The 25,359-nt window shown below is 34.6% G+C and overlaps 1 protein-coding gene across 4 annotated transcripts in view; it reads left to right on the top strand.

The window, feature by feature from the left end:
• The window catches only part of Rtca (RNA 3'-terminal phosphate cyclase), a 44,878-nt gene extending 21,432 nt beyond the window's left edge, over positions 1-23,446 (top strand). For 3 of the 4 annotated variants that reach the window (XM_081742487.1, XM_081742491.1, XM_081742490.1), the window contains exons 7-10: positions 2,564-2,688; positions 11,066-11,219; positions 15,436-15,540; positions 23,102-23,446. In XM_081742487.1, coding sequence (XP_081598613.1) covers positions 2,564-2,688; positions 11,066-11,219; positions 15,436-15,540; positions 23,102-23,182 — 465 coding nt within the window. In that variant the 3' untranslated portion in view covers positions 23,183-23,446. Of the gene's footprint in view, positions 1-2,563; positions 2,689-11,065; positions 11,220-15,435; positions 15,541-15,571; positions 15,677-23,101 lie in introns of all 4 variants that reach the window. The other variant, XM_081742489.1, reaches the window with a different exon arrangement.
• Positions 23,447-25,359: the final 1,913 nt, after the last annotated feature.

Below are 25,359 nucleotides of genomic sequence, written 5' to 3'. Positions count from 1 at the left end.
TGCAACTTCTAAAATGTGTAATATATCTATGTATATTAATTTCACTTATGTTTTAATAATTTGGTTACCGATGTGTTGGATACTTTAATAATCTCAAATGTAATACCGATTTCTTAAAACTTATTAGTTAAATCTGTTTTGCGAATGATAAAATTCTAAAATCTTGCTTTCGAATTTTATTATATTCTGTTATACAATTTTTTTTTCTTTTCTTCCAATTTATTTTTTCCTTTCTCTGTATGTTAACATGAATATTTCATGTATTAAAATGTTTAGTGGAATTGAATTATTTGATTCAACATGTATTAGTAGTGAGTAGTACCTGACTTTTGACTTTAGTGTTTAGTATAATTTAGGAATATGTAATAAGATAGTTTTGGTGTGATACTAGTAATCTATGACAAGTCAACAGAATTACTTTAAACTTGGAAATCCATAAATATCAACATTTAACAGAAATGAAATGAAATGAAATCTTTGAGTTTTACGTCCCACGGTTATGCCGGTTAGGCTAAAGGAGACGGTGATGATGAGTAATGAATGAAATGGTGGAATGAAGAAAGTGGGAGGAAACGGGAGAACCCCGAGAAAACCCACGCACACGGTGTTTGTCCACCACAAAGTTCACTTGGCGGCAACATTTAACAGAGTTACCATCAAAAGCCTAATGAATAAAACATGAGGTGGTGCATCATCATGATAGAAGAATATCATGAATACGGTAATTTAAGTTAACGGTACCATTTAATTAGAAAGTCACTCTGAAATACGATTAGTACATTCATATCAATTCGCAGCTTACCAAGGAGGGTTTCGGTTCATATTCAATTATTCGGCGTAATTGAATATGAATCGGCCTAGTTCCAATTTACTGTTAACTTCGAATTTCTGATACTACAAGCAAACAATAGCATGAAATTACCTTAGAAAAGGTAATTTCGTGTCATTCTTTTTAAATTGAAAACCACTCGTCCTCATCCTCCGTTCTGGACACGGTCATATAACTAAAAGAAAATAAAATATAATTTCGGAAGTCCATTGCCTTTTAAAACTTTAATACTTTTCATGAATCATTTAAATCCGTTAGGCTTATTACAATTGCCTTGGCGACCAACAAGACAAATTATAACCAGAATGTAGGAGGAGTGACGTAGTTGGGGGTTTCAGGAGACTACAATTAATGGACGATATCGAAACAGAGAAATCGTGCTTGAGGACGAAGATATTAGCGGAAGACTGTGGCGCATGGAAGCTTCTCAGTTGCAGCAAGTGACCTGCCGATAATGGCAGAATACCGACGATATTATTATTATTAATATTATTATTATTATTTCTGTTCTACACTTTAAAATATTAACATTTCGTAGTTACGCTTGTGTTGATACAAGTTGATAGGATTAATGCGCGAGGAATCCTTGATTTTTATGCTGTAATGTCCTCTTGTTTATATAACTATTCTAAGACAGAGCAACGTAAAAAATTACAGTTATACATATTATAAATATTGATGGTGAATCGTATTTATTTATTATTAGCCTATTGGAGTTTGAGTAATGTCTGAAGCTGAAGTAGGGTACTGGAGTGAAAGAATAGATTTAGAATTAAGATTAGGGATATCACATATGCAAGAACTAGATAATTATGGCTTCGTTGCATTGATATTCACGTTTGCAGTAACTCTGGAGCAGATGGAATTATCCTATAAGAAATGTTCACAGTTGTATTAATAAACGTCTTTGAAGTTTTTTAGTACTTAATATTTTCGATAGTTATTGTGTCCTTCAGCTGGGTGAGTTGTGTGAAAAAGATAGTGGTTACGGTTAAATTGGTAATGTGTAGAGAAAATGTGTAAGTCTGTGTATAATCTATTTTATCTTGTTTACTTAAATGGATGCTTCTGTTTCCCTTTGTTCTTTATATACTACTAATTTCACCGTAATCCACGCCCAATAAAAAAAAAAAAAAAAAAAAAAAAAATCAAGGATACAGTAAATGATCGAAAACATTAGGTGCTACAACTTAATTAATACAGTATCCTTAAGATTTTAATATTATTACTTGCTCCTTATGTTCTACTTTTAGAAGTTTCATGATAATAATAATAATAATAATAGTAATGACAAAATAAAGGAAATCTTTAGCTTAACGTGCCTCGGTTATGCTGTGTAGACGAAAGTAGCTGGTTGAATGAGTATAATAGGAAAAAATGGGAAACTCATAGAAACCTTTAGCTCTCCTCATTACCCTAATGCCTCACCTTTGGTACAGGAGATCCTGGGCTCGATTTACAGTGGAAGAGCATTGTATGAATTAACGATGGTTCAGATCTTACTTAAACTATAGGTCTCGTTCTTGTATAGCCTCGTTGCTGGCAAAGGACGTAAATACGAAATAATCAATCGAGAAAACTTAAAAACAGTTTCTCTTAACGATAGTCTTTTTTGACTTCAATTTCGTAATCCCTACGTACTATAATGATGTATGGCAGTATATTGTATGATTTTCTTTTGAAGAAATTTGTATAACTGTAAAATAGCAATAATTTAAATATTTTCTCTTGTAGATGGCGCACGCAATGGCTGACGCAGCAACTCGCAGTCTTCAGAGGTTTTTCAAGAATGTGCAAGTTAATATTGAAAGATACAAGGAAGCTCCTGATGCAGCTGTTGGAAATGGTTCAGGTATTAAGTAAGTTTCTTTCATTTTGTGCTGTGTAATGCTTCTCACTCAAACAACAACGCTCGCATTGTAGCTCTGAATATTAAATAACTGCACTAGTTTGAATTTCAAAATATAAAAATGTGTCACTGGACCGGGAATGAATTCCAAGTCTTTGAGTTACCGTTCCGAAAAGTGTACCTGGTGAGGGAAGGGGAGATAGCGTAGTGGTTAACATACCATCAAGGAAAATCGAAAACCTGGTTTCGACCTTCGGCTAAGTTTAGGTCTTTCACTCTTTGAAAATCAGTTTAATTTCACTAATTGGCTGTTTTGCATATTGGTCGAATATATTTAACTCAGTCCCACAGTTTTCTAGTTGTAATGCAGAATTAAACTGATCTCTTACATTTTTGGTACTATGCGAAGGGAGACCAGAAAGTTCTTATGATAGAGATTTGCTAGTAAATGCAAAAAATTGCATAATGATAGGTTGGTATCTCACTAATATGTGTGCGAATTTGTGCTTTTATAGGCCGTCTTGAATTGATTTTACAGCTAGAAGAGTAGGCGGTGACATCATGTTGGTCAAAATCAAATACCAAGTTGTGATATGTTCCTCTATCTTCAAGGAAAATCGGTACAAACAATACATGAAGAAATAGCCATTTTATATGGTGAGGAATCACCATCTTACTACACAGTCATATACTGGAGGAGAGAATGCAAATGTGGTCGCACAAGTTCTGTAGGATGACCCAAGAAAAAGGATTTTTCCACAGCGACTGAAGCTCAATCGTGGTTGAAAAAGTTGAGCAGCTAGTGCTTGAAGATAGATATGTGACTATTAATTGTTTAGCTAGGGAAGTAAACATTAGTAGGGACTCCGTTCTTACCATATTATATGACGTTCTGTATATGAACAAAGTGGCAACAATATCGGTTCTCCAATTGTTCATACTTTTCCAAAAACACGATATTCACAAAGCATTTTGGACCTGTATCACAAGTACAAGGATGCTTTTGTAAACAGATTAGTGATTATGGATAAATGCTGGTTATATCTAGTTTGTCCCTGAAACCAAAGACATTAGTAAAACATCGAAAAATACTTCGTTTCCAACCTCCAAAAAGAGTAAAGTGCATCATTCATTCAGCAAGGTCATGTCCGTGTTTTGGGACTATAAAAGTGTAATCTTGACTGATCATTACAAAAAATGATTACAGTCTTAGGAACATACTACATGAATCTGCTGCAAAAATTACAAAATGTGAAAGCAAAGAGACGGGGTTTGCTCTCAAAAGATGATGCGTCGCTGCTAGCAGCCAATGCACTGGTGCACTGAGCAGCAGAAAGACTAACTTTTGTGCGCCAATGTAGCTACGAATTTTTTCCCCTTACCCGTCGTATTCACTCGATCTGACTCCACCCTATTACTTTTTTTTCCCATATATAAAGAAATATTTGCGGATTAGATGTTTTGCTGTTGATGGTGAGGTCGTTATTGAAGTGGAAACCAACATTTCCCCTTAACTCGCCGACTTTTGTACAGATGATATTAATAGACTAATCTATAGATGTGAGAAATGTAAGACAACACTAGGTGAATATGTAGAGAAGGACAGTCCGTAGACTAAATTGCAGATCTGTAGTTCATTTCTGTCGTGGTTAGAGTAAGAACTTTCTGACTTCTCGTACAACTCTGTGTGTATTTTATTGGAAGAATATAAATGTGTGGAAGTGATTATGTGATGAAGCCATAGTTATTATTTCTTTCGTAATACTAATCCCAACTCTCAGTCTATCTGTGCGTCATCATTTCTGTATACCCTTATGAACTGAAGGGAGAGAAACTTGTTTAGTAGTCTGATCTAGCTAGGCAAATCTGCTACAACCTGTCTTCTCAGAAAATATTCTTGTCAAGATAAGACATACAGTTTAGGAGCCAACTTGGAGAGCTTAGTATTTGTGCTAATCTTATCTTCCTTGAAGTTATTGGACTATTATTACCTAATTTTCAGTAAGAGCTTTAAATCATTTCGTGTACATCATTAACAAATATCTTGTATTTTAAGTCCACTTCTTGTATTTTTGTGTGTGTCTGTGTGTTAGCGTATGTGATATGGTGCTATTTTGATTTTTACATTGTTTTAAATATGAATATTGATGGCGCTTTTAATTCATGTATGCAATTTGCATTTCATGACTTGTACCATGAAAGAGTAACAAGGAATAGTCCACTCAGCATTGCTTCTGAGAAAAAATAGCATTGCTCGATTTTCATTTCCTTGACATCACTTACCTCATATATATAGCTCTATACCAAACTACTATAGAAGTTGCAGTCCAATTTAAATAATAATAGTACTTTCTGGTCAAAATGAATGTTACAAATGATGGTTAAAGTAAATGTTCAAGATAGTGGCTTTCGGCATCGATACGAATCACGACTACTTCCGTACTTCGCACCAAAGGCCTGAATGGCATTTCTGCGCACACCATTTGAATCTCATTCCAAAGGGGTGTTCAGATTACGTGGTTTACTACGGTACATCTCATCGTTTACTGTGTCCCGTAAAAAAAAAAAAAAAAAAAAAAAAAATACAGAAGCATAAGGTCTAGAAGAACAAGCAGGAAACTCGATTGGTCCCCTTCGTCCTACTCATTGGCCTGCTACATTTTGATCCAGGTATGCTTGCACATCCCTATGATAGTGTGGCGGAGCACCATTTTGTTGGTAATAAAACCTGTCATTACAGTACGTTGTACGAACGGCAAGGAAATTTGAAAAATGAAAAATCTTCCTTTTACATCCCACAGATATGCCGGCTAGGCTAAACGAGACGGTGACGATGAGAAATGAATGAAATGGTGGAATGCACATAAGGAAATGAAGTACTCAGAAGGATGGGCATCATTCCAGGACTTACACAAAGTCGTTTGTCAATGAGGTAGACCAAAGAAGAATCGAAAAAGCAGAGAGGTCTTTTGAAACGATAATCAAGCAGCTTAGTCAGTAAATGACAACGAAAACAAGAAAATGATGTCGAGGATAATAACGGCTATGGATATGGCACATATTAAACAAAACCTTACGGTTTCACAAATAAATATGGGTTACAATAGAGAATTCTATGAATTGACGTTCAATCCGCAGTTCATCTTAATGTTGGCCCATTCCATCTCCATTCAAGCAGAGGGGGGGGGGGGGGGGAGCAAGTGACCATCTCCGATTTTTTTGAAAAAAGTATATTTGGTATTCCTGTTGGAGATATGAAACCTGCAAAGAGGATTTTCCCAAAAAAAAAAAAAAATTGTCTTCGAGTTATGGGCTAACGAAATTCGGACGAAAATCACTATTTGTAATACAAAAGTGAATGAGCATAATCTTGGAAGACACGTAGTTCAGTAACTACTTGTGATAATTGGATGATTCTTTTTTTTTCATTTAAAAGTGCTCAGATTACATTTGAGGTTCTGATATAAAAAGCACGAATTACAGTCCAACAAGAGTATTTTGTAAACACTGGAAAACAGTAAAAAAGTAAAATGCAAGAATTTTGACATTTATTTTCCGTATGAAAGAATGAGAGAATAACCGTATTATTGTGACACAATATAATACTCCTTCTGGGATCCCTATAGATAATTTTGTTTCCCATCTACGATGGCACATGGGAGAGAAAACGTGAGTGAAAGTATGATAAAATGTCATTTTCGCCTGAAATTTGGGCGGATTTTCTCCAAAAGGCCATTCTTTAAAAAATCTGAAAATCTGCCTGAACGATCTTTGATTGTTCCCTATGTGAATCATGCAAACAGAAATGGAGATATTTGTGTATTAAATTTTTCGTAAATTTTTAAAATATTGTGTTGCACAGGGGCCGGGCATGCAACCATGCATAGTATTGGCGCCTGTAATGTATGCAACCATGATACTGGAGTAGTTGCATAGTATTGCGCAACATATACCTAGGTATGATGCAAGTGTTTTGCAGTACATCAAACGCACTGGAATAGCTCCCATTTGGCATTTAGATGAAAATTAAAAAAGAAAAAGAACTACCACGCCAAGCGTGGTTGCATACCGGACCCCGGTACAAAACAATATTTTAAAAATTTGCGAAAAATTTACTACACAAATATCTCTATTTCTTTTTGCATGATTCATATAGGGAACAATGAAAGATCGTTCAGGCAGATTTTCAGATTTTTTAAGAATGGCCTTTTGGAGAAAATCCGTCCTAATTTCAGTCGAAAATGACGTTTTATCATGCTTTCACTCACGTTTTCTCACCCATGTGCCATCATAGATGGGAAACAAAATTATCTATAGGGATCCCAGAAGGAGTATTATATTGTGTCACAATAATACGGTTCTTTTTTTAATCCTTCATACGGAAAATAAATGTCAAAATTCTTGCATTTTACTTTTTTACTAAGTTTTCCGGTGTTTACAAAATACTCTTGTTGGACTGTAATTCGAGTTTTTTATATCAGAACCTCAAATGTAATCTGAGCACTTTTAAATAAATAAATAAATAAATAAATAAATAAATAAAAAAGAATCATCCAATTATCACAACTAGTTACTGAATTACGTGTCTTTCAAGATTTTGCTCATCCACTTTCTTATTAAAAATAGTGATTTTCGTCCGAATTTCATTAGCCCATAACTCGAAGACAAAATTTTTTCTGGGAAAAAACTCTGTGCAGGTTTCATATCTCCAACAGGGTTACCAAATATATTTTTTTCAAAAAAATTAGAGATAGTCACCTAGTCAAGTTTGCATATACCTGCCTGAATTGAGATGGAACGGGCCTGTTATAAAAGTTTGTTGTAAAACAGTTGAGAAATTTCTATTAAGTGTATTTAGTTTTATTAATAGTACCCGCATTATATATCTGTACATAAGTTCATGTGAAAACATTATTGTAAATAGCATATGAACCAGGGGCGTAATTTCAGCCTTCGCTTGAGGGAAGCAAGAGCACCACCGACATAAGACTTTAACGTTTTGTACTAGTATATTAGTAGACAATCGATTACAGTATATGTATTCCTCAAACTCTTGGAAGGGGGGGGCAATTACCCCCTCCTGCCTTCTTTAAATGACACCTCTGATATGAACACTCTTTAAGAAACTTATTCTCGGAAAATATTTTTTTAAAAAAGAAAACATATTCTGTTATTGAATAAAAGGCTATAATATTCTGGAATTATCGAATTCAGTGAAATTAATAATTTGGGCAGATAAAGGATCGCAACAAAACAAATTATTGAGGAAATTGTATCTTCAGTGTGGAGTGAATCAGATAACATTCCCTGAGTAAGAATTGAGTATTTCTGTAATAGAGAAACATGACAAACACAATGATAGCTGAATTTTTTAGGCTTGAGGGTCCCATTCCCACAACACTACCGAAGCCTTCAAACATGACTTAATCTCCATACGCATAATTTCATCAAAATTATCAGTATTAAATATGCAATAAGAGGTGATAAACTTCCGTATTCCAATAAGTGTTGTAGTATGCATTTTAAATTGATAGTGCATTTTGATTATTACTGAATACTTCTATCCTTGACATAGATCTCTTACAGTGTAGGTCAGGTCAGGAAATAATGGATGTGCTGTGGTGAGGTTTACATTAAAACGAAAACCACGAAGATTCATGGGTATCGAAGCGAGTATATGGACACTCATGTCCAAAATGATTGTCACGTATCTATAACTGTCTTCTTGTAAGAATATAATTTGCTAATGATTTCGCAGGGTACTTTTAATACTGATACTGTATGTATAATCGGGGAATGTATGTTTGTGGTAAATTTCATAGGAAAAGAATTATAAATACGAAAATTAGAATGAGTAAAACAAAATATTGCTAAATGGACAAGGAAGTTTTATTTTCGTTTTATTGTTCTTATTTTCTGCTCTTATGACATGAAATTTGCCACATACGTGTCTTTTCCGATTATATACTTACTAACATTATAAGAACTACCGGGCGAATTAGTTATCAAATTATATTCCTACAACAACATTTTTATAGACATGCGACAATAATTTTGGACATGAGTGTACATATAGAAATGAATTACGTACAGGTAGCTATTCTCCAGATTTTCTTGACGTTCTTTAAGCTGTTAAAGAAACACAAATGTGTCTTCTTCGAATCTGAATGTTGAAATGAATATAGGAAGAAAAGCTTAATAATATATAGTAAATATGAAGTAAGAATTAATTACTTGGATATGACCGCAGAGGCATATCACATCATGTATGAATAGTAGATATTTACTGTGTTTCGTGGAAAATCATGTTTATCAACTTGGGGAGAATAGGAGCTGCTTAACTTATAATTTGTATGTTATTATTTTCTAGCATCGTACTTTTCGCTATCGACTTTAACAGCCTACTTGGATCGCTAATGATAAACTTAGCATCTCCCGTCATTGCACTTCTGTTACTAATAATATCTACCATCCTACTTCAACTACTGTTACTGCTGTTGTTACGTATTATTTTAGGAAAACTTAACCTCACATAATCTACTTTTTACTTCTTTACTACTAGTGTTCATAAATTAAGTAACAATTATGGAAAAATTTTATGCAGAATGAGACTTACCATTGAAGATACCTACCGAAGTTGTTTATAGTCAAGAATTACATCAGGAATCCTTGATTATTTCATTTTCTTTTTCCTTTGTATCTGTTACTTGTATTAATATTAGTTTGGTGATAATATGATGTCAATACTATTCAAAAATTTTGGTTATTGTCTGTTAAGATTTTGTTAATAATTTGTCAATAACGTGTCATGCTGCCCTCTGGATGATGGCTCTAGTATGTTGTATTTAAGTCCCAATCCGACGTGTCACACTCGATATCAACGAATCACGAATGCAATAATCTACAGATGCGTGTTCTTACTATTCCTGTCGAACAGAAGTTTTCCGTTGCGCGATACTAAATAATTGGAAAGACAGGAGCTGCATACAGTGTAATGACCAGTACTTATTACAAATAAATAAATAAAATCAATTAAGAGTTATTTTGTGAAAAACTACAGTTTCGTACATAAATGTACCTTTTTCTGTAACTGATAGGATAATAAAAGCCAAAATTGGTATTGAATTACATTATTCAAATAGTGTTGACGTCCTCGATCTAAAATTAAGAAATTATTGTATTATTAGTAAATTTACCACATTCAAATAAAAATAAATGCAAAAATTATTAATTATGAATGTTCAGTGTTCCCCAGAAAAGCAACTATTGGTTCAGTATTATCTCCAGTTCCTAAGGTAGTAGGACACCTCTAACACAAATGCGAGAAAATCAGGAACAAATATCAATGCGTTTCTCAGAAGAATGTACAAACTTATTTTGTAAGTAGCTAGAAATTCTCCATTACGTAATATAAGAAGAACGAAACTTGTGGCAGCATGAGTTCGTAAGAGCAAACTAGAGACATCTATTGTTATATCTGCGAAGTAGTTACTTCCTGCGATAAAACCTAAATACATAGTTTTCACGGTCGCTGAGATCAATTACATTAACTTCTAAATTCATCCCATTCGGCTGCGGGTCGGGGGTCACCTGTGGGGGGAGATACCGAGACATGTAAAAATAATCCAAAATGAGTGACCTATATTAGTGTCAAATGCGTAGTTTTTGCGGTCGCCGAGATCAATAGTCACACTTCCATTAGCGATGACTTTCAAATTCAGCTACCATTATATGAGGGCCGGGAGTCAACTGCGGGAGGAGTTTACCGATATATGTGAAAATAATCCAAAGTGACCGACATTAGTGTCAGATCCATAGTTTTCGCGGTCACTGAGATGAATGGTGATACTGCCATGGGATGCAAAATAAATAAACGATTATTTTGACTGCTCAGGGTGTATTTCCAGGAATCAAGCTTGTGTTGAATTTGCCCATACTTTTTGGAACGTCTCAAATGATTCTTCGAAGAAGTTACGAATATGTATTCGAGCTTGCCTGAAATGTTTTGCATTTAATTAGAAATCTTAAATGCTTTGTTGATATGTCATTTCATATCCAAGTAAGGTATGTAGATGAAAGAACATATTTAATATTTGTTTTCAGTTCTTAGTAAACTAATGTGTTTTATGCATCGATTTAGTTTAAGTTTGCCAAATTGAGATCGTAAGATATGTAAAAAAATAGCATAAAAATATGTATTTGCCGAAAAATAAATAAGAACACATGCAAATGCATTTATTTCATAATCCTCATGTAATTGAACTAAGAATTGATCGGTATATATATATATATATATATATATATATATATATATATATATATATATATATATATATATATATATATATATATATATATATATAATTTATTTATTTATTTATTTGCAGTATTGTAGCTGAAACAAGTACAGGTTGTATCTTAGGTGGTTCTGGATTAGGGAAGCGTGAACTTCGTCCTGAGGATGTTGGAGAGAAAGCAGCTGATGAACTGATTCAGACTGTGAAGTGCGGTGCTTGCGTTGATTCGTATGCTCAGGATCAAGTAAGTTGATTACTAGTATGTATTATCTACTTCTAAATTCAATTCAAAGCGTGAACAATGTAGGACTGAACCGGGAATTCAACACAGGTCTGCATCTTACTTTACCAGTGCGCTCACCAGTCCACTTTCCAACTAGCCAAACTTTCCCTCTTTTGGGGTCAGTGTTTCAGACCACATGGGCTGCAGCACAACCCATATTGTGTTTGGAAAACCCAGTGCCTGTTTTAATGAATAACTATGTCGGTTGAATTAGGTACTCTGTGGAAATAAAGAGAACAATCGATTCTTTTCACGTACTATTCTCTTTTAAACACGAATGCAATGAAGTTCAAAGAATGAACAATGTACGACTGGACTCAGAATCGAACTCGGCCTTCGGCTTACCGTACCGATGCACTAATCACTACGTTACCCAGTTCACTTCATTGAATAGTATCTGTAGAAGATACTGTGTAGAGAAAAATCCATTGTTTTCTATGAGATGCGGAAACAATAGGAGTTGTAGTACAGTCAATGTGGTCTAAATGTCTGAGCACCGACCTTAAGATAGGATTGTGTGATATCCAGATTTTGAAAATCGATATCGAAACTTGATCGATTTACCGAAAATTCAAAAATGTCGATCAACAAAATTTTTGGATATTGATCGAACGATATATTGAAATATCGCACAGCTCTAAGTGTACGTACATAGGTTCGAACAGACGGACAGGGAACAGACATCCAAAAATCACCTTTTCGTTAGTAAGACCATGAAACGTGAATGCGTTGAAATATCAAAGTAATTTTTTTTACGATCACCATTTCTCCTCTTCCGTCGTCACTCGACAATAAAAAGGATCCAGCAAGAGCAAGAGTGTTCTTCAGTTATTGCATCACTGAGAAATTGAACTATTGATTCATGATAGGATATCATGAAACCTAACCAAATTTTTTGTTAGAAAATGAAAATATCAACGTGTCTTAATATTGACAATATCGATCAATAAAATTTTCGATATCTGAAAGTATCGGTCGGTCAGGACATATTCCTTCTTTGCTTATTGAATTTCATTGAATTGTTTTTTGTAAAATGTATGGTGTGAGATGGAAAATAAATTCTATTGTTTTCACCATTTATCTTAGAATAGGTTGAATTAGTTTATTTATAGTGTGTTCACTCAATAGGAGCGCGGTTCGGCAAATTTATTTAAAGTTTCCATGCTGATTTTTCAACATTCCCGTCCTCTTTCTTTCCATCTTTTGACTACATTTGTGGGGTTGCAACGTCTGGTCTTTCTTACCAATACTACGGCTAATATGAAACAGATGTCAGGCAATGTAAGAACAAGGAAGATGGTCTCGTCGAGAACCAACTTAAAGGGCAGCGTTTGGAACTATGACAACTAGGAGTCCACGTGGAGTTGACACGCGACTGTCAGTTGTTTGAAATGAGGATTCTGGTTGGCCATTCAGTTAGTTGGTAGTGTTTTCCGCAAAATCTCTCGGATGATGATTTATTTATGGCATGAACTACCACACGTAGAAGGCGGCATTCTTCATATACAAACTGCACCTCCGGTTGAAGAAACGAATGTGTTCTATTCTTCGAAGAATAAAATTGAAATTAAGTTTTTGAATATTTCCTAAGAGACCAATTTAGTGTTAGCTGAATCAACTATAAAATTGGAATTGAGTCCTTGAACATTTTCTAAGAGACCAGTTTAGTGTTAGCTGAACCAGCTACAGTCACCAACCATCTTTACCATAGATATTTACAATTACTGGGAGATTACTTATGAAGTGAAACGTTTTCATGTACTGTTGTCTCGTATTAATATTTGCCATCTTTAAGTTTTTGTAAGGTGCAGTTAAGAGCGGCTGCAAGTGATGGCGGTGGGGGAAAGAGAGGGGGACCGAAAACTTCCGTGCTTCAGCGAAGACATCCATCGTTGTTGGACTACTTCTACAAATCTCCAGCAGATGGCTGGTAAATTTGCTCTACTAAATTTTGCATCTCAAGTGCTTTACGGTATTTTCATTTTATACGTGTAGGTGTGCAACAATGATGGAATAATAATAACATAATAAGTATAATCGCTAGACTAGCACTTCTTACAAACTATTTTATATATTTATTTTAATCGTTTAAAAGTTTGAAGTCAAGTAACGGGAGTCTGAAGTGGTTTGTTCTGCTAGTACACCGTAAAGGAAGGATATTTATTTGAAGATGTGATAACCAAGGTTAGGATTTTTGGAGGCAATTATAGTAGGAGAAAAAGGGAAAATGCACTAAAATAAGGCGAAAAATGACAAAAAAGTGCAATTTCAACTATTTGGATAGTTGCCTTTTCATCTAATTGGAAACAGCTCTATTTAAACTACGTACTTCTCTATATAATATTACTTATCACTAAGCATCTCTTAAGTTGTTGAGAGGGAGAACAGTGGCTCAGTGGCAGAATACTTAACTGGTGCATGCGGTCCGTGGTTCGATTCCTGGCTAAGAAGTTTGTAGTAGACAACATTGTGTCCGTCGGTTTTCTCGGGGTATTTCTGTTTCCTCCCACTTTCTCGTTCCAATTCTTCCATCATTATTCATTTGACTTAATCATCCGTCTCCCGTAGCCTAAACGTATGATGTTAAACTGCTGAAAGATTTAATTTCTTAAATTGTTAAATATAAGCGCGTTTATTTGGAAATAAAATGTCTTTGTAGATGCTAAAACTTTTTTATGCGTTTGTCGGGACAAATGGGGTAAATTTATTTTCACTTGGAGTGGCAAATTTGTAGGCGTTGCAAATTCGGCAACATTAGGATTCTTCTAAAGAATAACTTAAGCTTTTCTTTGTAAAAAACATTCAGTTGTTGCCTCAGGAAATAGATAGCCCATTACCCTTTTACTTAACTTTGTTGTTCCAAGTTTTTAATGGCAGCCGTTACATATTTGTAACCGTTGATTAGTCTTGTCTGCAAGTCGTGAATTTTCTCTGGCTTAAGAACTTGGTGTGCCTTGGAAATTATGCTTGAGTCATTTGGATAATAATAATAATATAACAATAAAGCACAAATAGCTTGATCTTGTCAAAATTCTCTCACAAGAAGCAGCGCATTCAATCCACGATGACTGGAAAATTATCTCTAATCAAAATTAGAAATGAATTGACAGTTCAAAATGACGTGAGAAAGGAAAGCTATGCTACAACGTTATTAAGGTCACAGAAAGACAGGGAGCGATCATAAATACGTAGTGGTAGTTACAAGTGGAGGTTGTTTGTGGATAGGGAGAGCAACTTTATAATAATACTGTCTTGTAGCACATGTTCAGAAATGTTTGTTAACCAAAGTGTGGGGAGCACAGCGGATGCATCAGCGGAATACTTACGGAACTGGGCAACACGTGCTCGTCCAAATGTCAACTCATTTTATTATTATTATTATTATTTTGATCCGAGTGTGGGTATGCAATTTTAAAAAGTAATGCTAAAACAAGAGAAAAGGATATTGGGGCAGATTAAGAGAATAAAGGGCCCCCAAAAGAAGACAAAATGTGCTGGAAAATGATCTCTTTTACCAACTGGACGCAACATTTGACATAACTAACTAACTAACTCTATGGCCTATAAAACCCGGAGGTTCAATGCCGTGTTCACAAAAGCTCTCCACGAAAAGTTCCGTATTCCTATTTCTGCGAGATCCATCTTAATGTTGTCCTCCCATCTACTACTAGGTTTACCTAATGGTCGTTTTCCGATTGGATTTTCAGTTGAAACTTTGAAAGCGTTCCTACTTTCTTCCATTCTGCATACATAACCTGCCCATCTGAGCCTCCTAGACTTGATGACCCTAACAATGCTTGATGAGCGGTATAAATTGTGCAACTTCTCATTATGAAACTTCCGCCATTTCCCATTCCCGTCCCTCTTGGGTCCGAATATTCGTCTCAGGATCTTGTTCTCAAATACTTTCAGTCTACGTTCTTCCTCAGAGTAAGCGACCATGTTCCGCAACTATGAAGGACAACAGGCAAGATTATCGTTTTATATAGTGGTATCAACATTTGACATATCGGTAATTTTTGAGACCTTAGTTTTGTTGTGAAAGAAAAAAAATGCATACATAAAAATCCTAACCCTGGTGATACCTCTCAGTCATACTGAAGTTCAATTTGCATTTATCAAATGCTCTTCAGGTATTTCTGTTAAGTTGAAAAGTGATAGTAATTTCTTTTTGCAGATAATTATTCTGATGGCAATAGCCCAAGGCAGATCTAAATTGAAGTGTGGTGCTATTACGTTGCACACAGAAACAGCCATTCATATAGCGCAGCTTTTGTCACAAGTAAGTTTATATTTTTTTCTTATTATTTCAGCTGATTATTATCATGGCACTCGCTAGTGGTCATTCTAAGATAAAATGTGGTCCTGTAACTGACCAGACAAAAACAGCCATTTGGGTGGCCAACAAATTAACTAAAGTAAGTCATAATAGCAGTTTAATAATTTGATTTGATTTATGTAGTTTTTCATTCCATTTACACCCATATAAAAACTAGGATCTTTTAATTAGAGGAAACCAGAGTTCCACCGAAAATCGAACCGGAGACAACACATTAAAGAAAAGTACGTAGCCAGTTTGAAATCTGTCCGTTGTTAGTTTTCTGTATTTAGGTAAATTTCAACTAATGCAGTTTAAATTTTAGCTTTCATAGCCAAAGGACAATTTCTGAAGCTTTAAATTATCTTTCACACGATGATTCACATGTCCAGCCAAGAGAAATGTGATTATTTATGAGCGGTGGGTTTGAAATTACCATACTATGCCTCCATTTACATGAAGCACTCTATTCAGGTTCCTCATTTTCATGTTTTCGGAATATGGAGAAAGTATACAATCGCCTGTGTCACTTTTTTATGTGGTACTTGAGTATGAATTTTATATATAATTAAAACTACAATAGTAAGGCATGTGAATGCATAGTACGTACTTATGAATGTAGCAAAAATTATGTTGGCTGTATGGTAGGACACTTATTTCGAAAGCAGCGGTTGTCAATGTGGTACGCAGTACAGTTTTTGAAGATACGCCGTGAGATTACTCACAATATTATAAGATTAAGATTAGGAGAAATAATGCATACGCAGGATAGTTGGAAAGGATTTGATAGTTACTTGGGATAGAAGAACTGATAAAATCACAGAGTATTTTGTTCAATTCACGCGATGATAAAGAGTTATTTGCTCCGATTATTTATAGTTGCTCTACCTATAAGGTAAAAATGGAATGCGTGAATTTTCATAAGCATTAAGTTAAAGTCTTAGTGACAATTTTCTGAATGCACTACTTTGCCATTATTGACCAGACACCCCTAAAAGGTTGTGGTTGACTTAGGCAACTATTGTTCTCTATTCTTCTTGCAAAATAGCAAACAATGTGATTGTGTTTTTGTGTGGTCGGATCCTGAACCAGTGCTTCTGCCAGTCTTAAGGATCTTAACGAGGGTTGAGATCGAGGCTTTGGGCTGACCAATCGCGTACTTGTACCTTCATCTTAAACCGCTCTGTGATCGCGTGCTAGCATTGGAATATTGAAATACAAACGGCCCACCACCGAACAATTGTCAAAGGATAGGTTCCACCAAATTGTGTAGAATTTGCTTGAGACGTCGGCATTTATTATTCAAGCACAAAAAGCAGATTCCAGCCTATCCATGAGAAACAGTCTTATACCATGATCCCTTCACTACCAAATTTGACAGTATGAATAATACACTCCAGTTAAGTAGCACCCACCTGCCATGTGCAAGTCCACACTCATCCGTCTGATTACCACATGTAGCGTGATGTTTCACCACTATCCATTCACGCCGTGTTTTGCACCACTATAATCGGTGATCTCGTACGTTTATGTTATCCTTCGCTTATTGGCTGCAGCTCGCTCATTGTACTCCATTTTAACACCTCGCGAGGACTTACATGTAATGCCATTACGTCCAGATGCGGACTGGAAATCTGTGGCTACAGAATCCAAAGACTTTTTTGCCGATGTACTTTCACTGCACGTATGAAACATAATGAGACATCTATAGTCGGGGTTGCGGTTTTATCACTATATCTCGTTCCCATTTCACTTCTAGGTTACACACTATAGCACGGGAGATCTAGAATTTTCCGGAAATCTTTCATATTGAATGACCGAATCGGTGGACTCCAGGACAACTCGTCTCGATTGCAAACGCTTGTACGACGTTCCGCCGAGCGCTTTCTTTCCTTCTATTGTAACGTGATGCATTTGAGACGTCTGAACGGGACTTGTCTTTCGGGGGCTACCCGAATATCAATGGCAATATAGTATGTTTGTGTCTTTTATTATATTCTAACTATGATACTGTATCCTGATTTATTATTATTATTATTATTATTATTATTATTATTATTATTATTATTATTATTATTATTATTATTAATAGTAGTAGTAATCTCAATAAAATACGAAAAAACTTCGAAGTTACTAAATTGTTTATTTTTTAGTTATTTTTATTTTATTTTATTTATTTTTTAAAATGTGATAAACAAACTGGTATTTTAGTACGCGAATGTAGAAATTCTTAGGTAGCAACCATAAAATAAAATTTGATGAATAAAATTCAAAAATGATAAAAGATATCTTTTACTTTCGCAAAGATGCGAAAAATCTAAAGCTTCAGCGTGATCACTGTACAAATTACACCATCACTTCCTATATTAAAGACAAACGTTATATTGCCAGTCTACGTGGGGCATTCTAAATGTCCTGTAAGATATCAATAATGTTCGCTAATAAGAATGAAAATGCTATTTTTTTGGACTATCGTGTGTATTTGTGATTAATATTATATATATGCAGTGGAGGTGGTTCTGAATTCCCAATTCGTATTTGTTGTGGTTCCTAATCGAATAAACTTGCGTTACTTGTATTTTAACTGTCATAAATAACCACTTTATGTAGTATATAAAGAATTTGTTCCATGAACTTTCTCCTGCGAAATTAAGAAATACTTACAAAAAAATTCTGATTCCTGTCACACACACGCGTCGGAATCGATATTCTGGATTGAAGTAAATTCACTGGAGTGAAACATATCAGTACTTTTGTCATAGAGAAAAGTAATTTTCCGTGAGGTAACATAATCATACTGAAATTGGTATATTCGTTTACATACTACTATTAAAAGTGTAGGATAGATGATACGCAGTTGTGCTGTTCATTTAGTTTGTTTCAATACTTGTAAATTATTCTTAATTGTGTTTTTAAGTTGATTAATTTTAGTAATCTTGAATAATAATACCGGGTGTACAGGGTGTCTATCGGTCACGAAAGTTACGAAAGTCACGAAATCAGAAAACGGTCATGAAAGTCACGAAGTCACGAAATTTGGTTTTTGGGTCACAATTTTTTTTAACTGTACAAATGTAAGTACAGATTGGAAAATTTTTGTTTTATAAAACGTCAAAATTCACCACCAAAAATGTCTATGGTCAGGTTTAGATGCTACCAAATCGCAAGCAAAGTACGTTTCTATCGCATGGATGAAAATTCGGCCTAATTCTCTTCCAAATTCGCTCTTGAAAATGTTAGAGAATTTTATGATTTGGTAAAGAAAAGGTCACGAAAAAGTCACGAATTCATTTTGGAATATTAGTAGACAGTCTGGTGTATCAAAAGTCCGGGGTCATAGACCAAGTCCGATATGTGTAAAAATACCAAAAATTAGAAAGAGAGAAAAAATGTTGCAAATAAGCGATATTCAATCTAAAATAATGGAATTTTCCGTATTGTACTAACCTGTTAAGATTATGATTCAGAAGATATATTCCGAAATCCAAGTTCATCTTTGAACACTTGAGAATCCTATTGCTATTGCTAATAGTAAAGTAATAATAATTTCTCATAATTGTAAGTACACTGAAAAAAGAATTACAAAATAACTTCCAAATGAAAAAAAAAAAAATCTAGCAAAATACTGAAACAAGATTGTGTATTGAATAATCTTTATTCACAGCAAACTGTATATGGATATTTATAAAAGAAAGAAAAAAATGTAATGAACATCTCGTAACAGCTGATGTGAATTAACTCACAGTTTTCTTAATAGTCGTCACTATAATCAATTTTTGATAACTATGAAATCCTCAAATTGTAAATAAAAGAAATTTCACATTTTCTTACAACTCCGTGTTTTAAGTGTTTACATGCATAGTTCATGAGATACTAAATCGTTATTTTCTATTCATGCAGTGTCAAAATATGTATGAAATCCAAATTATGATAATAACCTTGCGTGCTTCCTACACATTTTATAACATGATCACTAACTTACTCTAATATTGGTCCCATACATAAGTGGAAACTACGTACCATTGGTATTCCATAATTCACATTTCATTACTTATAATTAAACACAAGTATTATCGAAACACAATTTAATTAGCTTTTGTGGGTCACAGATCATGCATTGTACCAGAATGAAAATTGAAAGGTAATCAGATCTAAATACTGTATTTGTGCTAATTAATTTTGTAAACATCAGCAAAGAATCATTTTAAATGAAAGTATCCATTGAAGAGTACTTGCTTCACTGATATTAATTTGCTGTGACTATATGTGCAATAATAAGCAACATTCTAGAGAACAAATTTGGTTTGAAGAATTTTATCAATATATACGAGGGAGGATCAAATGAAAACCTGAAAAGTGCAATAAATGTTAGAATGTAACAATGAAAAGGAAATCTTACCTCTTATTTTTCAACGTAGTCCCCTTGACGTTCAATGCAAGTATTTCACCGTTTCGGAAGTGCATGGATACCTCGGTGGAAGAATTCTTTTGATCGAGATTGTAGCCACTCGTGCACCGAATTTTTCACCTCTTCATCACTATTGAAATGTTTGCCGCCCATCGCTTCTTTGAGTGGTCCAAACAAATGAAAGTTACTGAGGGCAAGGTCTGGTGAATATGGTGGATGAATGAGACTCAAATTTGATGTCATCGATAGTCTCAACGGTCAAACGGGCAGTATGCGGTCGGGTGTTGTCATGCTGTAGGATTACCCCTGAGGACAAAAGTCCTCGCCGTTTACGCCTGATTGCAGGGCGAAGTTGATTTTTCAGCATGTTTGAATACGAGGCACTGGTTACTGTCACGCCTTTTTCCATGTACTGTTTCAAAATTATTCCATTAGAATCCCAGAAGAGAGTGAGCGTGACCTTTCCTGCTGATGGTTGAGTGCGGAATTTTTTGCTTTCGGCGAAGAGCTATGCCGCCATTCCTTGCTCGCTTTCTTGGTTACTGGTTGATGATAGTGAACCCAGGTCTCATCGACTGTAGCAATCCTGTCCAGAAATGCATCACCCTCGGCGTTGAAACGACGCAAAAGTTCTTCACAGGCGTCGACGCGACGATCTTTCAATTCAGCAGTCAACTGACGTGGGACCCATCTTGCTGATACCTTATTGAAATGCAGAACATTATGCACAATGTGTTGAGCTGAACCAAAGCTAATCATCATTATTGTTGCGATTTCTTTCAGGGCAATACGCCTGTTGTCCTTTACAAGCTGTTCCACTAGCGCAATGTTGTCGTCGGTCACTACGCGATGAGCTTGTCCCGGTCGAGGAGTATCCTTCACAGATGTTACGCTACTTTAAAACTTCCTACACCACTCGTATACTTGCTGCAGGAACAAACACGAATCACCATACTTTGCTGCCATCCTGCGATGAATTTCAATTGGTTTCACACCTTCACTACTCAAAAGCCGGATCACCGAACGCTCTTCTAATGTGGTGCATGTGGACAGTGGGGCGGTCATCTTGAAACTGCTCCTGTGCTGGCGCTTGTTTGACTAGACTCTTCTGGCACCTACTGAAGAAAAAGAATGCTGTTAGAAACAATATTGCCAACTTTCAAAGCAATAGCACAACATTTGAAATGTATAATAAACTTTTAAGGTTTTCATTTGATCCTCCCTCGTAATTTTGAAGTCATTCAATTGGGAAAACAAAATCAAGGTTTTATTCGCCAAGATCCTTTCATTCTGCTAAGATATTAACAATTTAAATAAATAGTAAAATATTTGCTGTGTACGGAAACACAGTCATTTTACTCTGTGAAAGGTGGAACTAAAACAAAACTAGCCACAAATCACATGAGTTCTCTTTCTTACGCATACAAATTTTCAAATTCTTGTGCCATTAGAAGTAATATTGAAACCGCCAAAACATTTTACTTAGTTCTAACTTAATCTTGAAGAATTAAGATTAAACAAGTTAAATCATTATTAACATAGCAGGTATTTCTTTACATAAGATATTTTTCCAAATTGGTTTGTTTAATAGTTTTTCTTCAACAAGTCTAGTTTAATACTTCGTTTTGAGCTTTATTAAGTATATACTTCAGTTGTCAAACATACCTTACGTCTAATAAAATTAGAAAACTGCTATTTATATTCCGCAACGGACATTAACCATATTGGCATCTATTTGCAATTTCCCTCAACTAATTGATTTCACCGCAGACATTCCTCATATCAGGGCTTCACACATCTCTCTCCATTGTAATGTTTATATTAAAACATATGGAAATGTAAACGCTATATAAGAAACTACAAATTTAATCCGCTTATTTTTAACAATCATATGATATTCTGGGCGAATAATTTCGAAAATATTTATCCCAATTAAAGAAACCGAATATTTGGAATACGAAAACACTAAAATTATATAAATTCACGTAATTGAGAAGAATTTTCCTAAATATACGTATTTCAATGGGTAACAAAATTGATAATTAGTGTCACTATACACACATATATATATATATATATACTAGTCAAATCATAACATGACTAAGTGACGTAAACGAAAACTTAAAAAGATTGAATAAATATTAGTAATATACGAAATTTTCAACAAATTATGCTAATATTTAAAAAAAAAAAAAAAAAAAAAAAAAAAAAACCTAGGAAAAATTAAAAATAGGATTCCTACACCACACTAGTAAGGCACTCTATGTTAAATGAAAAACAAATGTTTCTAGTTCAGTATACTGTTCGAACGGAACATAAGGCCATGCAAAAATGACATGGAGAACGTGCATATTGTAAAATTCTACGTGAGGAGTTGTAGAACACTCACTGCTCCACTGCAAGCAGAGAGGGGTTAAGGTCCCGACAAAGCTCCACTGCAAGCTAGACTGGAATTGTGATTAGGAATCTCCTGCTGCTCCACTGCAAAGTAAAGGCTTTGAGTTTAGGTAAGGTACTTCCTAGGCTCCACTGCAAGCTAAGAAAGAGGATTTGACCAGCCGAGACTGATGATTGTCCATGGAATCCTTTCGGTTATATAAGTGCTCCAGGTGAGACAGTGGCGCTGCTGTTCCCCTGACATCATGTGACCAGTGGTATCGCTGTTGTCTGCGTCGTCTGCAGCTATAATACTCCATAGTAAGATGCACGTGGTTGTTGTTTGTAAGTAAGAGCACACATGTCGGATGTGTGTAAACACAACTATGTGGAACATTATAATATTGTTGTGTGAAGAAACTTAGAATATCTCGAATTCGTTTTCCAATCTGCTGAGCTGATTACGTACCTTTTTCATTTAACGTAGGGTGCCTTACCAGTGTAAAGACCAAACGGCGGATGTGATTCGAAAAATTCCACGATTTTAGATCGAATACTGCCTATTTATAATATATTTCTTATCTTTCAATTTTTTCGTAGGTTTACTCATAACGGAGTTGGCCTTGTCCCGGACTTTTGACACATCGTGTATAGTAAGCTTTGTACATACTATACTATATAAATATTTGAATTTGTAATTATTTTCTATGTTTTAATCGCTTCTAATTTATTATATTTCAGGCAAAATTTAATGTGATCAGCAAAGGACCTAACAGCAATATAATCGAATGTGAAGGAATAGGATTGAAGAATACTGGATAAAGAAATAGTGAAATTTTCCTAATGACTACGTGCCAGGAAGCATAATTTTTTTTGAAAATTCAATTACTTTTTTTCTAAGTGAATGTAATATTCGCAGTTGTCAATTTAAACTTTCAATGACAAGTTTTGCATTTGATTTTTGTATCCTTTTCCAATGCAAACTACGCTATATTCTGTTTATTTTCTCTTTCTAAAACAAAGACTGATAATTATTATCTGACAAATTGATACTTTAAAAAATGCAATAAAATATAAAATTATAAATGTTGTATCTTTTACTTACATCCCTAACCAAATTCTGATAATGACACAAACACGATAGCTAGTTAACGTACCTGCTTTTGGCACATAAGACCTCTTTGGATTTCTCGTGGGAGTACATGTTTGAACCTCACGTTAAATTATGCATCAATGTTTTGTATAGTCTTTGTCTAAAAAGGAGCATTAAACTTTGGACAACCTAAAAACTTGTATTCTAGTAATATGAATGCTGCACTTTTGAAATAAACTCGTATGTTGTCTTTGACTATTTATATTCCAATTAGACTACTCTATTAACGAAATACTGACGGAAAGCTAATGACAAATTGATTTATCATTATGACGAAGTCTGATAAATGTACGTTCTATTGTATTTTTTCTATAAAATTTCGTTCTAAATATATAAAATGTTTAACATGAAATATCGTTAAACATTACGTATTAAAACGTTTTAGCTAGTGATGCACTGAACTTACATGTGAATGCTGATTCTAAGTTTGATAAGTTTTATGTTATTTACTCAATGAGAAATGCTTTGTAGACGGGTGACTTCTATTTTACGGCTTGTTAGAATAGTCTAGTTTACTTGAACGTAAATAAATAATTTTAAAAAAAAAAGTATCGAAACATACGTTTTATTAACAATCTCATAATGTGGTATGTCGCTTTTTGTGGGGAAAATCCAGAAGATGCAATTTACCCGTACATGTGTTTTTTTCCAGACGATTTTATCAAAAATGACTCGGGTGATTTGTTCATATTTCATAAATAAATGTTTCATTAGAACCCTCAATGTGACATGCCACTTCCGTTGAAAAACTTCACAAAGGATTGTTTACTCGTGCACTTTTCTTCCGGACGATTTTATCAAAACCAACTCTAGCAATCGTGTTTATATTTAATTTAGAATGTGGCATAAGTGATTTCAGATTTAAAAATCAACAATGGGTAGTCTACTCTTGAAACACTTTTCGAAAACGTTTAGACTATATTCTTCATATTTGACAAATAACTATTTCATTAATAGCCCTGCAATGTGGCACAAGTTATTTCTCATGAAGTCCATATGGGATAATTTCGTCTCAAGATGGTCTTTCCGGACAGTTTTCTGAAATGCAACTCAGATTTTGTTCGTATTGTATAAATAAATATTTGATTAGCAAACCTATAATATAACAAAGGTCATTTCTCTTAAGTTTTAATTATTTTTTTTATTTTGTTGATCGATTTTCTCAAAAGCGGGCCATATTTCATGAATGTTTCAGTAACAACTACAGCATGACATGATTTAGCTTAAGAAATTTGAGGGGGAAGGTTTAGCCTTGTGGTCTGCACCTTTTGTTAGTTGTTGCTTTTGCTGAATCGTTTTTTGTCAAGTCATTTCACTGACGTTACACAACGATGGACTTAAGACTCATGAGTAGCCGAGAATTTAGTATACGTAGCTTCGGGCTCAATTTTTAACCCACATGACTGGTCACACATTAAACTTAAGGTCAGCGTTCAGTGTGGTTTTGGTGCTCCAAATGAAGTGGTGGGTAGGGAAAAATAAAGTTATGGCTGCTCAGGTAACACATTTAACTTAGGATGCGTGAATTCCTAATGCTGTTATTGTCTGGCTTTCTAGACGAGTTTGTTACCTCACCTATTAATTTCAATTGCTCACTAATTACGTTATGATAAACATTTGAAATTTGTGCTCCCCCTCTATAATAAACATCAAAGGTACGTAGGCTAACTGCAGTGGATGCCATCAAGTTACTATTTATTGTTCAATTTATTTTACTTAAAATGTACACTACGCAAGTGGAAATATATCTGATGAATACAATCATTTTTTTTTCATCATTGGAAGCCGAAAGAAAAATCTATAAATAGTTAAAATCAAGCTCATATACGAGGGCCACGCAGAAAAG

This window comes from Thermobia domestica, chromosome 16, assembly GCF_964235325.1.
Source record: "Thermobia domestica chromosome 16, izTheDome1.hap1.1, whole genome shotgun sequence".
In the NCBI taxonomy this organism is placed as follows: domain Eukaryota; kingdom Metazoa; phylum Arthropoda; class Insecta; order Zygentoma; family Lepismatidae; genus Thermobia; species Thermobia domestica.
This window is presented reverse-complemented; position numbering and strand designations above follow the sequence as displayed.